This window comes from Uloborus diversus, chromosome 6, assembly GCF_026930045.1.
Source record: "Uloborus diversus isolate 005 chromosome 6, Udiv.v.3.1, whole genome shotgun sequence".
NCBI lineage: Eukaryota > Metazoa > Arthropoda > Arachnida > Araneae > Uloboridae > Uloborus > Uloborus diversus.
The window spans coordinates 72969434-72984595 of NC_072736.1; the positions used below are offsets into that span (position 1 = coordinate 72969434).

Genomic DNA, 15162 nt, shown 5'->3' on the forward strand with positions numbered 1-15162 from the left:
ATTAAATTTCCTACACAATAGTACAAAAAGTATCCGTCTGGCAGATCTGTGAGGTCAAAAGTACTAAAAAGTGCTAAAAATAACATTAAACATTAAATAACTTTTTTCTAATTAAAATATCAAAAATCGAAGCCCGAGGTGCACATTTTCAGCTAAAACTGCACCTGCGTACCAAATTTCATCTTCCTAGGCCTTACTGTTTTCCCAGGATGCGCGCCACAAACACACACCTTGTTTTATTATATGTATAGTATAGATTATAGAAAAACTTGTATTACAGTAAGAATTTTTTTTTGAACCGTCAGTTATTTGCGGGCACCCTGTACATAATGTTGCTGAAGACGAACTCTCTTAAGAATCGCACCTTTTGATGAAAGACATTTTCTTCAACAAAAGAGATATTTTTTCACTTCCAGATTTACAAAAGAAAAAAATCATTAAAAATATTTAGCCGACTTATAATTAATCATTGTCTGCTAATCAACTTAGTTTTGCTTTTTCTCAAAAGAAAAAGGATATTACACAAGTAATAACATAGAAAGATTTTTAACTAGATAGAATTGCTTGTAATTAATTGCTAGTTATTTAAAAGTTTGAACAGAACCACTTTAAAAACTGGATTTTAAGTTTTAATGTTTGTAACTATTTTTGAGGCATACAAAAATTATATTTAAGAAATTCATTTTACTTAATGAAATTTTTTAATTTTTATTTTACTTAAATGATAAGATTTTTTTTTTTTTTTTTTGATGAAATCATGTTTTAGAGAATGAAGAATATAATATTTTTATTTAAAAAATGTTAATAACAGCTGTATTTGAGATTTCGACAGGTTTTCGACAGTTTGACATGTCATGTCAAAAACCCCAACCCTGCCATTAGCATCTATAGCTATGAAATTTGGTACAAGTTAACTTGGGGAGAGAGGTCTGTTATGAATTTTTTTTTTTTTTAATTCCTTTATACATTGGTGGGGCAGAAATGCAGCGACATTGTCGTAGAAAGAAAGTAGAGACGTACCGAGTACTCGATAACTACTTGGTACTCCGCCAAATTTTGATCCGATACTCGGCCAATACCAAGTAGTTGTAAAAAATTTAATATTGTTCAAGGCAGATTTTGCAATTAATAAAAAAGTACTAACATATAATATACTACAATCATTTACAAGTAAAATTCAAATTTTGAGAATAAGGAAGTTTGTTATGCTTCAATGTAGTAAAATCTTATATTTTAATGCCCCAAAGTTAATGAAACTTAATTTTTTATTAAAAACTAGCTGTACCCAACGCGCGTTGCTACGCCAACAAAAAAATACATCATTATACTGATTTTCACGACAATCGGTTGAACGGGGCAGAAGTTGCTACTCTGCAGTGCCACCTGGTGGCGAGTAGCTTCAATGAGCATATTATGCACCTTCTCCGTTGAAAAATACATATATATATATAGCAATTTTTATAATAATCGATCCAGATATCAAGTGAAGCCGTGACTATACTCAAATTTTGTACTCACACAGTTTGCAAGATCAATCAATCGCTAAAAATATCAAATAGAAAAAGTTTTAAATCCCCCCTTTGCATGAAAAGTCATAAAACAATAAAGAAAGAATTTATTTGTTCAAACTCAAGAAAAATGGCAACAGCTAACTTCTTATCAATGAGATCTTTCACGCGAATTAATTTCTGCAGCCGATAATTTTATTCGTATTTATCCAATGAATTGTGACTTCAATTGGAATAAAAAAGGAACTATCGATCAGATTTTTTTCGAACTGGTCTATAAACATTCCCAGTACCAAAAATAACAGAAAGTTTCCGCCAAATCTGTCGGGTAGTTTTTGAGTTCATGGATGACATATACAGACAAACATTCATTTTTATATATATAGATGGGCAAAAAAGGTAAGTACAGAAAATATGAAATTTTTATATTAATAGATTTTCACCACTAACAATATTATTTATAAGAAGCATAAAAATACCTTTTCTTAAAAAAATAAATCAATGTTAAAAGCACAAATGTGCAGGAACACTGCAGACACGTGTTTTGGCATACAAGGATTGCTTTTTTCAGCTTATGGAGTTAGAGACATCCGACAAAAGTCGGAAGTGTTTTTACATTCATTAGCTCACATTTTACGCACTGAAAAAGACTTTCCTTGCAATACAAAAACACGTGTCTGCAGTGCTCCTGCACATTTGTGCTTTTAACGTTATTTCAATTGCTTTTAAAAATTATTTATGTTTGGCAGACTAGAAGTATAGATTGATATAATTTGTTTTAATTCCAACTTGATTAATTCTACCTTTTATGTATTTGTTCACTTTTAATTTAAAAAATAACTTATTTGTAAAATTGACACAAACAAACTCTTTTAAATAATGCATAGTTAAATTTCAGCTGGAATTCTGTTTTAAATACTATTATTTGGACATGGAGGTCTATACGACTATTCCAAAGAGTTCAAAATTTGTCACGTATGTGTCGGTGGTTCTTCTTAAACATAATTGGAACTCGGTACTCGGCCAAAGTGCTACTTGGTACGTCTCTAAGAGAAAGTCTGTGCAGAAAGATTTTTTTGGCTGGTGATGGGAGGTAAAAAGTCAAGGAGGAAAAAAGAATAACACACCCAGCCCCTAAAACAATTCTACAGAACAGTTCTGAAAGATTCCCGTTTTGCCGAACAATCCATGCTTGCAGTATATTTAAGCACATTCACTAAGATGCTTCTTTATTTTGAGATGCTTAATGCATAACTTTCTTTTTAGATAATTACATTACAGGATGTCACGCGAGAAGATGTGGATAAGATGGAACAAAATCAATTGCTACTCAAAGTGTGGTTAGATGAGCAACTACGACAAATCATTAACTATCCTTCGATTGCAAGACATGAGCAGACAACTGATCCAGCAGCTACTCTCTATGCTAATGCAGACATACTGGCAAATCTTCAAATACTACAATCTACCTTATACAGTTTACGGAGAATGGCCGACACTTTACAATCAAATCTTAACTCAATCAAAACAAATTTAACAGATTTGACGAATATTACAAGGTAAGTTTTTAAAAATGTCAGTTCAATGAAATAAATATTACAGTAGAATGTCAGAATTTAGAAACGCCAAAAATTCAAACGTAAGCCCAAGAAGTTGACGATAATTTTTTTTCTTTATGACAGTAAATAATGCAAGGTAGTATGAGTTTCGGCTAATGGTGAATTTCACCATGGATAAAACCAGCTTGAATAAAATCAGTTTCGTCTAGTTTGGGCGTCTGGAATACTTGGTTTTCTTTTATTCTAAAAATTTAAATGTAATGGAAATTGGTTTCAAACCACCTTTTCTTTTTGTGAGTCCTTCAAACCAAAAGGCGAGTTCTTTCTAGTGATGCAAAATGACCAGATACAGTAAAAATTTAAATAACGACCATGTGTCTAAGTTGCCTGCATTTATAATAGAGACGTACCGAGTAGCACTTTGGTCGAATACTCGACCTTTCACTACTCGGCCGAGTTACCGAGTACCAATTATGTGTTAAGAAGAACCACTGACACACATGATAAATTTGGAACTCCTTAGAATAATAGGGTCCATATAATAGTTTTAAAACAAAATTTCAGCTGAAATTTAACTATGCATATTTAAAAGATTTTGTTTGTGTCAAAAATTTTACAAAAAAGTTATTTTTAAAAGTAAAACTAAACAAATAAATAAAAGGTGTGATTAATTACGTTAGAACTAAAGCAAATTATATCAATCTGTTATAGTTCTAGTCCGTCAAACATAAATAATTTTTAAAAGCACATAAAACAATGTTAAAAGCACAAATGTGCAAGAACACTGCAAACACGCGTTTGTGTTACAAGGAACGTCTTTTTCAGTGCATAAAATGAGAGCTAATGAATGTAAAGACATCCAACAAAAAAACTCCAACTTTTGTCGGAGGTTTTTAAATCAGCTCACATTTTGTGCATGGAAAAGGTATTCCTTGCAATGCCAAAACTCCTGTCTGCAGTGTTTCTGCATTATTTATGTGTTTAATATTGTTTTATTTGCTTCTATTTTTTAAGCAAAGGTATTTTTATATTTCTTATGAATAATTTTTGTTTGTAGCAAAGATCCATTTAATAATATAAAAAGTATATTTTTTATACTTTCTTTTTTTGCCACCCATTTTTAATTAGTTTTATTAACTTTGAGAACATTAAACTAAAGATTTACCCCAATGAAGCATAACAAACTTTATTATTCTCAACATTTTATTTGACTAGTAAATTTGAAGCGTAAATGATTACAGTACATTATATTCTTGTACTTTTTATTAATTGTAAAATCTGTCTTAAACAATTCAATTTTTTACAACTACTCGGTATCGGCCGACTATCTGATCAAAAATTGGGCGAGTACTCGGTACGTCTTAAGATATAAAATTAGTCCTATATCATGTATATCAACCTGTATGAGTTGACCACAAAAAAGTACTTTACTGTAAGTGGTTAACATACACAGGTTTTACTGTATATATTTTTCAGGGAAAATAATCAGTGTGTATACCATATGAGTCATTCCAAAATTAATGTAACATTTAGTGTCCGAGACTTCAGGATGTATACTAAATCGAACTTTATTCCAAAATTAATTGTCATGATAGCTTAGACATATTTTTCTTTGATACATTTCTAAAATTTTACAAAAAATGCATTTTTTATATTTTAAAATATGGTTTTAAAATTATGTCCTGTAAAAAAATCCCAGCAGAACTTTTTAATTTCTAAACCATTATTTTTTGATGTTATATATTTTCCAAAAATATGTTTTTTCTTTTCAACTTCTTGTTAGCATGTTATTATACTAACATATTTTTAAAATAAACTTTAAAATTTTCATTTTATGGAAGAAATTCTTGTAGCCCTAAATTTTAGACCAAGGTGTTTTTTTTTAATGTGACCTCTATGTTGTTATTAAATTAGGTAAATGTTAATTATATTTTATTTAATCCATGGTTAAACTTGAAGTCTGAATTAAAAGAAAAAAAAAATGTGCTTATGCATTATCTCAATAAAAGCATAAATATATGGGGGATTTATAATAATTTTGCTTAATAGCTTTTAAGCTTGTCATGTAGTTGAATTTTAAAAGAAAAAAATCTTAAAATATAAAGAACATGTAGAAATCGTTTTAAATTATGTTATGCATAATATCTATATATGAGGCAGTGAGAAGCAAAGGGATGTAAGTTAGACTGTCCCAAAGTTGTATGGGGATTATTTTTTTTTGGGGGGGGGGGGAATTTCAACTCTCATACCATGGGTAATTGTGACATTTGATGTAAATAATTGTTTTGCAAAACTTTAGACCATTTGAAGGCTCAACATCCTTAAAAGTTTTAAAAACCTAATTTACTGAGAAATATTTTTGTTTCTGTAAGTTTTATAAAATTTATGCAACACAAAAACATTTTCTCTTATACTTTTCTATTAATAATGAACAATAATTAAAATTTTAAATATTCTTTTTCTGAAATTACTTTTTAAAAAAATTTAACGGGAAAATCCACCAATTTTCAGTTTATTTCTGCCATTTGAAAAATAAGTTGACGCTGTTTATTATCATTAGTAAGTTGCAAATTGAAATTTCTTGCTAATTTTACTGCTCACAACACCAAGGGTGCCCATATAGAGGGCAAGGAGGGGCTCAAGGCCCCCCCCCCCTTTGAAATGAGAAATTCCTTGCTTTTAGTGCTCTTTTCTTTGCAAAAATGGTTAAAAAATCTTTTTTCCAGCCATTAATGAGTAAGTTATTAAAAATATCAAATTTTAATGTGTCTAATCTGTACTGAAATCGGTTTCTATGGGTAAAATGTTCTGTTAAACCATGAGGAAAATTTTTGAGCCCCCCCTTAAAATATTGCATATGGGCGCCTTTGCTCAGCACAATCATTTACTACCTTCAAAGCCGATACTATACAGTAGAACCCTGATAATTCGAAACAACTGGGATCCGATCCAATCCGGAATATTGGAAATAGGAATTGTCCGGAGAATGAAAAAAATAAATAAATAAAACATACTTACTGAAAGATATCTTTATATGAAACACGTAGAATTACACAAACAGTAAATATGTTTACTTTGTTATTATAAAGTCTAAAATCTGTACAACTTTTGAATCAATTTTTTTCCCTACTGAGGTAAAAAAGAATGATTCAAAAGTTGCATTGCCAAGAAAAGGGAACTCAATCAATGACATAACACAGTCTTGCCCATGAGAGAGTTAAATAAATCAATGTTATGGAAATTTGACGAGCGCCTCCTCAAATAAAAAATCAAATCAATTGATCCGGATTATCGGAAAACTGGACTAACGGGGTCCGAATTTGCGGGGTTCTACTGTACTTCCTTAACTTGGGAGTAATCATTTCCTTTAGCACAGATATTAACATCAGCTTGTAAGAAATTAGTATAAAATTTTTTTACAGTAAACAGATTCCGAGTCTGTTCTGTAACGAAATCCCACAATGGTTCACTCTGAAAAAATTTAATATCATTGACTTCTAGTCTTCTAAAATCCTTTCCAGATTTTGGTTGCTATAAAACTTTAACCATGGTAGCTTTTTTCGTTGGAGGCACGAGATCTGAGAAAAAACCTAATCCAACTAAATCCACACTTATAGATGCCAAAAGTTGTCCTTTAAATTTTTTAAGTGCTATAAGAGTCACTTTACTATTAGTTTGTTTATATTGGGTGAGTGCAAAAGTTCGTGCAGAGTTTGTGAAAGAAAGTCATACAGTGATTAGGCAAGCAAAACTCTTTATTCAATCAATGATATATTCTCCATCGTTGTCTATAATCTTCTTCCAACGTTCTGGCAGCATACGGATGCCCCGATCATAAAAACTGCGTGGTTTAGATTCGAAGAACGAAGACACGACGTTTTGTAAGGCATTCAAAGAGTCAAGTTTTTTTCCATTTAAATGATTTTGCAATGACCGGAATAAGTGATAATCCGATGGTGCGATATCAGGAGAATACGGTGGATGAGTTAGGACATCCCATTTCAGGCTGTTCAGTTTGCGTAGCGTCTGTCTTGAAACGTGTGGTCTAGCGTTATCTTGATGAAAGACTACGCCTTTGCGATTTGACAAACTCGGACGTTTCTGTTTGATTTCTCGGTTCAGATTAGTTAATTGACGACAGTACTTGTCCGAATCAATCGTTTGGCCGGCGGGGAGAAACTCAAAATAAATTATACCCTTGCAATCCCACCAAACACAGAGCATCACCTTCATCGGGTGCAAACTGGCCTTTGCCATTGCGTCATCATGTTCACCTGCCTGTTTCCATGTGTGTTTGCACTGAACGTTGTTGTACAGGACCCATTTTTCATCGCCCGTCACTAATCGATCCAAAAACGGCTCGTTTTGGAGCCACCCGAGTAAAGATACGGCAGCAGAAATTCGCTGGATTTTGTTGCTCTCGGTCAACAAATGGGGCACCCATATATCGAGCTTTAAATCAAATCCAATTTTTTTTAAACTCCGAAAAGCGGTTGATCGGTCAACGTTAAGTGCTGTAGCAACTTCTTCTGTTGAAATTCGTGGAGTATTCTGAACTAAAGAACGCAAAACGTCGACATCAATGTCGGAAGGTCGACCTGAGCGTGGCTCGTCTTCCAGCTTAAAATCTCCGCAACGAAATTTTGTAAACCATTTTTCCACAGTTCGTTTAGCTGGTGCTTGATCTTGATAAACGTCTTGAATGTTTTTTACGGCTGCTGCAACGTTTATTCCCTTCCGAAACTCGTAAAGCATAACATGCCGTAAATGCACTTTATCAACACTCATTTTAAAAGTAATCTTTCTCGAAGCAGTTTGTATCTGCACAAATTATTTTGATTGGAATGAAAGCTGCACGTCACCTTTCCAACGATCTGACTTACGTAGATAGTGGTATTAATGACAACACGTTACGCCCGTTCTAACGCCATCTATTGCAACTCCGCACGAACTTTTGCACTCACCCAATAGTTCTGTTATTTGTAGAAGATGTAAGTCCAGGGTTCATACTCTATTTGGATGAAAAAATTCCATGACTTTTCCAAGACTTTTTCATGACTTCAATAAAAATTTCCATGACCTTGTTCATGAAGAGCTACTATTTAACCTCAAATTTGCTAATTTTTGAAAATGAGCTTTAGCAAAACGTCTACATGAATGCCACAGCCTCATTGAAGCACTTACTCGTGTAAAAAATATAAGTGTACACTTAAAAAACTAACTGTTCTTATTTGTCTGCATCATTTAAATTTAAGTAAAGTAAAAATGCAGTGAAACAAAAATTATGAAATGCTTAAATGTGTATTTCTTTTTTCTTATATATAAACAGGCAGAATAATAATGAATGGGGCAAAGGTTGAATGAGGCATCACTAAGTTTCAATAAATTTGTTTCAAAAGTTGCCTTTTTAAGGTGTCAACATTTAATCATCCATCTATCTTGACAGTATTTTGGTTCTTTAAAGTAAAGCTACATAGTTTAATTTTTTATGCTTCTAAACCAGAAATTTTTTTGAAAAAACCATTCAGTAATAAATCAATCTTCTGATTAAAAAATACTTGTTTTGTTTACTTATTTGCACCTTTTCAAATGCATATAAATTATAGATTCAGAAATTCCAGAACATGTGATTTCTGACATTGAACGCAGCAGTGGGTCCCATGGATTAGTTTTGAGAGCTGTATGCTGTGCACTACTTTTTCAGTATTAAAATTCCCCTTTTCTGTATTCTATCGCCTGACTAAAGATCTAAAACCTTCAACAAGTTAAGTTAAACTCTGATAAATTTAATAACAAAGTTCTTACGAGCAGGGTTGGGTATTTTTGCCGGGTCAGTGGAAAAAACCATGGCAAAAATGGAAAAAAAGGCAAAAATGGAAAAAACGGCAAAAATCTAATTGCAAATAAAGTAGCATTATAGTGTTAATCAAGAATCAGTGACAATATAATATAAATAATGCACTTTAATATTTCAGTTATGTCTCTCCATGTTACTTCTAATTTATAAGGTAAAAAATAAATAAAAAACAAATGTTGAGATTGCAAACCTTAAGATTTTAAATGTTTGCTGAAACAATTTTTTCAGAATGAGCCAATTCCTTCAATGCTAAAACAAAGAATGTTTACTTAAGCTTTTAGTAAATTAATTAAAAAATTGAATTCTAATTATATATATTTAATTAATCACTTTTTTTTTGGCACTAAGATTTTTAAGTTATTTAATTAATAACAGAATAATTACTTGAATATAGAAAAATATTAACTTTTCCTCACTAAAGAAATGATGCATTTTTTCTCACTTACTGGGATAATTGGCTATACTTGGCTATTATCTTACTTATAATATTATAATACTTATAATATTATAAGTAATATATAATAATATATATAATACTTATAATATTATAATACTATTCTTATAATACTTGGCTATAAATTTTTATAGCCAAGAGAAGAATTTAAAAAGAAAAAAAAGCTGATCAATATGTGCATTCTATATTCACTCTACTTTTTAGTGATACTAGCTCACTCTACAGAAAATGGCAAAGCCTTTTATCAAAATATTTTCATGCTTTTACTTTTATATAAAAGGAAAAAAACTGTCCTTAAGTTGTTAACACAAAATCTATTTTTGCCACTTTGGCAAAAACCTATTTTTGCCGGGCGGTAAAAACCGTGGTTTTTCCCATGGTTTTTTCCGCCTCCGGCAAAAACTTGCCAACCCTGCTTACGAGTGATGGAATCGAACTCGGATGCAATTGATATGCTTTTTTTGACTGGGCTTTCTGCGAACAGCGAACACAAATCCTAACTGCAAAATTTTCTGCAAATAATTATTTTGCCTAACTTACCCTTGAATAAAGAATTAAATTTGTATTCAAATATGAAAGAGACAAAAAAAAAAGTGCTTTGAATCATTTAATTTTTTTTTACAATAACATATAGTTTGTGCTTATTTTTCACCAACTGAAGAAAACTGCCAAAACCATTATTTTTTCACACACATGCACTCTAAAAGGCTTTTGGAGAAAGGCTTCAACATAAATAAAGTGAGATTTTTCTTAAAAATTCCCTGGGGATTTTTTTTAAAATTAACGTTAGCAGTTTAAAAAAAATTCCTGCGAACGCCGTTTGGGCGTTCGTCTATATTCTGCAAGACTGCATGACAAATATGCTCCATAGGGCATTTTAAAATGCTAGCATAACTGATCTGAAAACGTAACTGTCTTAACCATGAAAAGTGAAAAAATGTTCCGATTGCTGTAGAGGTCAATCAAAAATGAAGTATATAACAATCAAACTATGCTTTTTTCCAGGACAGGGGATTTTCAACTGACATGAGATTAGAATTTTTCGAACCTTTTTGTATAGAATGCAACAGAGGCCTTATTTGTAGCGGGCTAAATGCAGTCAAAATTGTCAAATTGAGTTAAGTCAAATCAAACTGCTTTCCATTTATTTAATTGTGCAGTGAAGATGACAAGAATTGATCTGTATATTGAAGCAAATACTGTCTGAGTGAATACCGTTTGCAAGTTGGAATTAATGAAGAAATGAAGTTCAGAGAAATGACAACTTTTGGGAAAATAGCTCTGATAATGTATTAGCTGAACAGACTCGAAAATTTACATTGTAAAAATAAGGCTATCACTGAAACTCAAATGCTATATCTTACTCCCAGTCAGATTATATCAGCACCTGACGTAGCTTTTATTTTTCTTTTCACTAACCACTAAAGGCAATGTAGTAAAAAGCACTACTTTATTAGTATTATGTTACTGTTTTACATATTAACTTAAAAAGCTAACATAAAAAGCTACAATTGACAAAATTTCGTCGTACATTTAGTTAGCGGCCATTAAAGACCTGCTAAACTAAATGTACACCCAGTACTAGCTTTTTTTTTCTTATGAATTGTAATTTATATTCACTACTGTCAAGTTTGTCATCTATACTGATCACTATTCTTTTAAAAATTGCTCATCTAACAGGCAGATTTACACAGTATTACACCCGTCACAAATTTTGTCACAGCCATCACAGCAAAAAAGAATATCCTAATACAGCATGATTTAGTAGTAAAAACTTTTCCATGAAAGCCTACCTAGGACCTTATCTTTAAATGCGTTTAACTAAAATCTTGAAAATGTCCACTTACATCCCTTTGCTTCTCACAGCCCCATGTGTATATTTAATGTAACAAAATTAGGAGCTTGTAAATTTATATCTTTGATTATATTTCAAACCTTGTCAGCAATTAAAGCACAAAACAAAGGAGGGGGTAAAAGGTTACTTTTTTCCAGCTCTTGTTAGTCCAGTCAATGAGTAGTCAAAACAGGGGTGTAGCGTGCATGGAATATGCGATAATTTTTGACTTCAGAATATTGTTAGGAGTAATTAATAAGTAAACACACTAAAAGTCCCTGAAAAGTCCCCCCCCCCCCCCGTTGGGAGGGAGGTCGTGAAATTGTGACAACGGGAAGGGAAAGAGTAAGAAGTGTGGCATCAAGCATTTTTTAACACGAATGTTCATAAAAATTAATTTATGAAAAGTACTTTGTGACAAACGGGGAGGGGGTCAAAATGTTGAGGAAAAAGTGTAACATCATTTATAAACAGTCCCTGACGAAGAAATCGAACATTTGCAGAACTACGTTTATTTAACTACGTATTCAACTCCTGAGTTCTTGAATAAAGCGGTTGATGGAGCCAGAGTTCAACTCGGCTGTTTCACTCAATAATATCAATATTATATATATTTTTTTAAGGGGGGGGGGGGGGTGAATATTTCTTTTACAAAAAAAATTTGAAAATAAATATATATATATATATATATATATATATATATATATATATATATACAGTGAAACCCCTCCTAACGGACACCCCTTTAATGCGGACACCCCTCTTATGCGGACAGTTTTTAATTCCCCGGCAGAGAGACATTAAACCTAATGTATAAGGAACCTCTCTCGTACGGACACCCTCAAATACGGACACGGACACCCTTTTCGAAGTCATTTACATTGATATATCCTTTTTTGCGGATAGTATTTAAAACTTGAGAATTAAATAGCTACTCCGTTGAAAGGCTTCATTTAATGCAAAGTCGACCAGCTTATACGGAGATAAAAAAAAACATTTCTTTGCAATTTTACTTTGCATCTACTGCGTAGCAAAAAATTTTCAGCTTGACACCGAAATGCATTTTTCATTCCAAAAAACATCATATAATTGTCAAAAATAAAAGAAAAGAAAAGAGAAAATGATTATTCTGCAAGTTTCTGTCTGTATACCCCCACCCTCCCCCGTTGCCTTGTTCCTTTTCAGATGACTAACAAGCAGGCGTGTTGTGTCTAAGTGGAGCCGAGTTGACGCGCCATCTAACAAAAATATTTTATAGAGAGTAAAAGTAAAGCCAATGCAATATCATAAAGTAAACTTAAGGGTAAAAGCATTCAGTTGTTTCATCGTTCTCATTGAAATGGCTCTGAATACTCATCATCAGCGTCGTACTCTTTCTCTTAAAGAAAAAATTGAAGTTATAGATTTCGCAGAAAAAAATAAAATTGGAATACGGAACATTGCTGAAAAGTTTGGTGTGGGACGCACACAAATTTGCTGTATATTAAAAGGAAAAGAGAAGTTTAAGAAAGAATGGTTCATAAATGGAAACCAAGAGAAGAAAAAAGATTTTCCTAAAAGTAATGCCCTTGCAGTGGATGAAATTGTGTTTAAATGGTTTGTGTCCGCAAGAAGCAAAAATATTCCGATTTCTGGCCCTATTTTACAAGAAAAGGCGAAAGAAGCAGCTACTGAAATGGGTATAGAAAATTTCAAAGCTTCCAATGGATGGTTAGATCGTTTTCGAACGAGACATGATATAGTTTTTAAAAAAATATGTGGTGAATCCATGGATGTGGATGCTGACGCTTGCGAGAAATGGTTTGAGAAAGTGCCTAGTTTGATTGAAAATTACGAGCCATGTGACATTTATAACATTGATGAGACCGGTTTGTTTTATAGAGCTCTGCCAGATAAAACCTTAACTTTACAGAAAGAAAACTGCTCTGGTGGCAAAATCTCCAAAGAACGCTCAACAGTTTAGTTGGGTGCCAGCATGGATGGTACAAAATTAAAACCAGTTGTCATCGTAAAAGCAGCCAGACCTCGGTGTTTTAAAGGACTGGATATAAAAAAATTACCTGTAGACTGGTATTCAAATAGAAGAGCGTGGATGACAACCAGTGTCATATCTGATTGGCTTGTAACTTTTGATAAGAAGTTGGGGAGAGAAAAAAAGGCATATTGTTATTTTTATGGACAACGCGCCCTCCCATCCCAAAGACTTTCACTTGAAAAATATAGAAATAGTCTTCTTGCCAGCAAACACAACATCGAAATGCCAACCTATGGATGCTGGGATAATTCAAGCATTTAAAATTCAATACAGACAACTAGTTATGAAGCATTTAATCAATAAAATGGGAAGAAACTAAAACAAGTAGCGAATTGTCCAAAACAATTGATGTGTTAGATGCAATCAGCTGGGTTAAGCACGCATGGAAGGAAGTTAAAAAAGAAACAATAGTAAGTTGCTTTAATCGCGTTGGATTCAAAAAAGGATCTGCCACAGAGGAAATTGACAACGAAGTTGATTGTGACAATAATGGATCCGATTTGCAGTCGTTAATGCAACAAGCAGGGTTCACAAATGTGACCGCTGAAGACTATGCTCCCATCGACGACCAAGTTTTCACTGAAGAAAGCGAAACAGAAATTGCAAGCATAGTGCGCGAAATTAACGAAGATCATACAGTTGAGGATGACGATGAAGATGAACTGTCCGTAAAAGAAGACGTTAAAACAATTAAAAATGTTAACGAAGCTTTAAGCGTATTAGATGGACTCAGGGAATTTTCAATTAAACACAACGATCCTAAAGGACTAGACTTGGTACAAGAACTTAAGATACATTTCGAAAATGAAAGACTTTCATCGATCAAAACATATCAACAGACATCAATCGAACAATTTTTTAAAAGTACAAATTAGATATGTAATTTTTATGCGAACCTGTTATTTAAATCTCTTTGAGTGTGCAAAACTGTAATATTTGAATTTAACCTGATAAAATAATTGTTTATTATGTATATGTTGGTAAAAACTAGTAAATTAAAAAAAATCTATGCATATGAAAGAGAATTCACACATATTTCATTTAAGATTTCAAAAAACATAAACAAATAACTAAAGTTAATTAAATTAAAAAAACCTCTGTAAAGCGGACACCCCTCTCTTACGGACAAAAAAGTTTGTCCCGTTAGTGTCCGTAATAGAGGGGTTTCACTGTATATATATATATGTATATATATATATATATATATATATATATATATATATATATATATATGATTTTTTTTTTCCTTGCAATGGAACTCATAGTTTAAAAAATTTCATAATATATTTCACGATTTAAAAAAAAATGAAGTAATGAAGTTCTTTATTTAATCTTCAAATTCCAAAAAATTTTACAGGCTGTAAAGCCTAACCAAAACTTTTAGAGATTCACCATAAATATATTGAAAGCTTTTTTAAATACATAAAAATAGTAACCATGACAAGTTTAAATACAATCAGATTAAATACAATCCATATTTTTTCGATAGTCTTTTGCATTTTTTCTAAAATAAATTTAAGAAATAAAAATATTATTGAAATAATGAAAAAAATAAACAGATATAAAATAGCATATTGTTAAAAAAACCTTCCAACATTTAAAAAGATTGAAATAATTGCAGGATGCAAAAAGATTGCAATCTCAAACAAGGCAAGCAATTTTCGGCGAAGCACGTGTTTAACGTGGTTGGTATGTCTCCAAAACATACGTTTTCGGCAGATATCGCGGATTATAAAGATTTGAAGGGGTAAAAAAGAAAAAAATAAGAAAAAGGGGACCAAACTTGATACAGTGGATAAAATATTAAGGAAATTTTCAGAAAATTAAGGACTTAAGTGTTTTTTAAGGACTTTAATTTTGCTTGATGAAATTAAGGGTTTCTTAACCCCTTAAGACCGAGGCCGGCCGTATACGG

General features: G+C 32.0%; 2 protein-coding genes across 2 annotated transcripts in view; one reads left to right on the forward strand and one right to left on the reverse strand.

Annotated features, from left to right (window-relative positions):
* Positions 1-15162, forward strand: part of LOC129224098 (techylectin-5B-like) — a 143704-nt gene that overhangs the window by 38564 nt on the left and 89978 nt on the right. The window contains exon 3 of the mRNA XM_054858505.1: positions 2775-3067. Within this exon, the coding sequence (XP_054714480.1) occupies positions 2775-3067 (293 nt within the window). The remainder of the gene's footprint in view (positions 1-2774; positions 3068-15162) is intronic.
* Positions 1-15162, reverse strand: part of LOC129224097 (E3 ubiquitin-protein ligase TRIP12-like) — a 56066-nt gene that overhangs the window by 20324 nt on the left and 20580 nt on the right. The gene's annotated exons all lie outside the window — the stretch shown is intronic.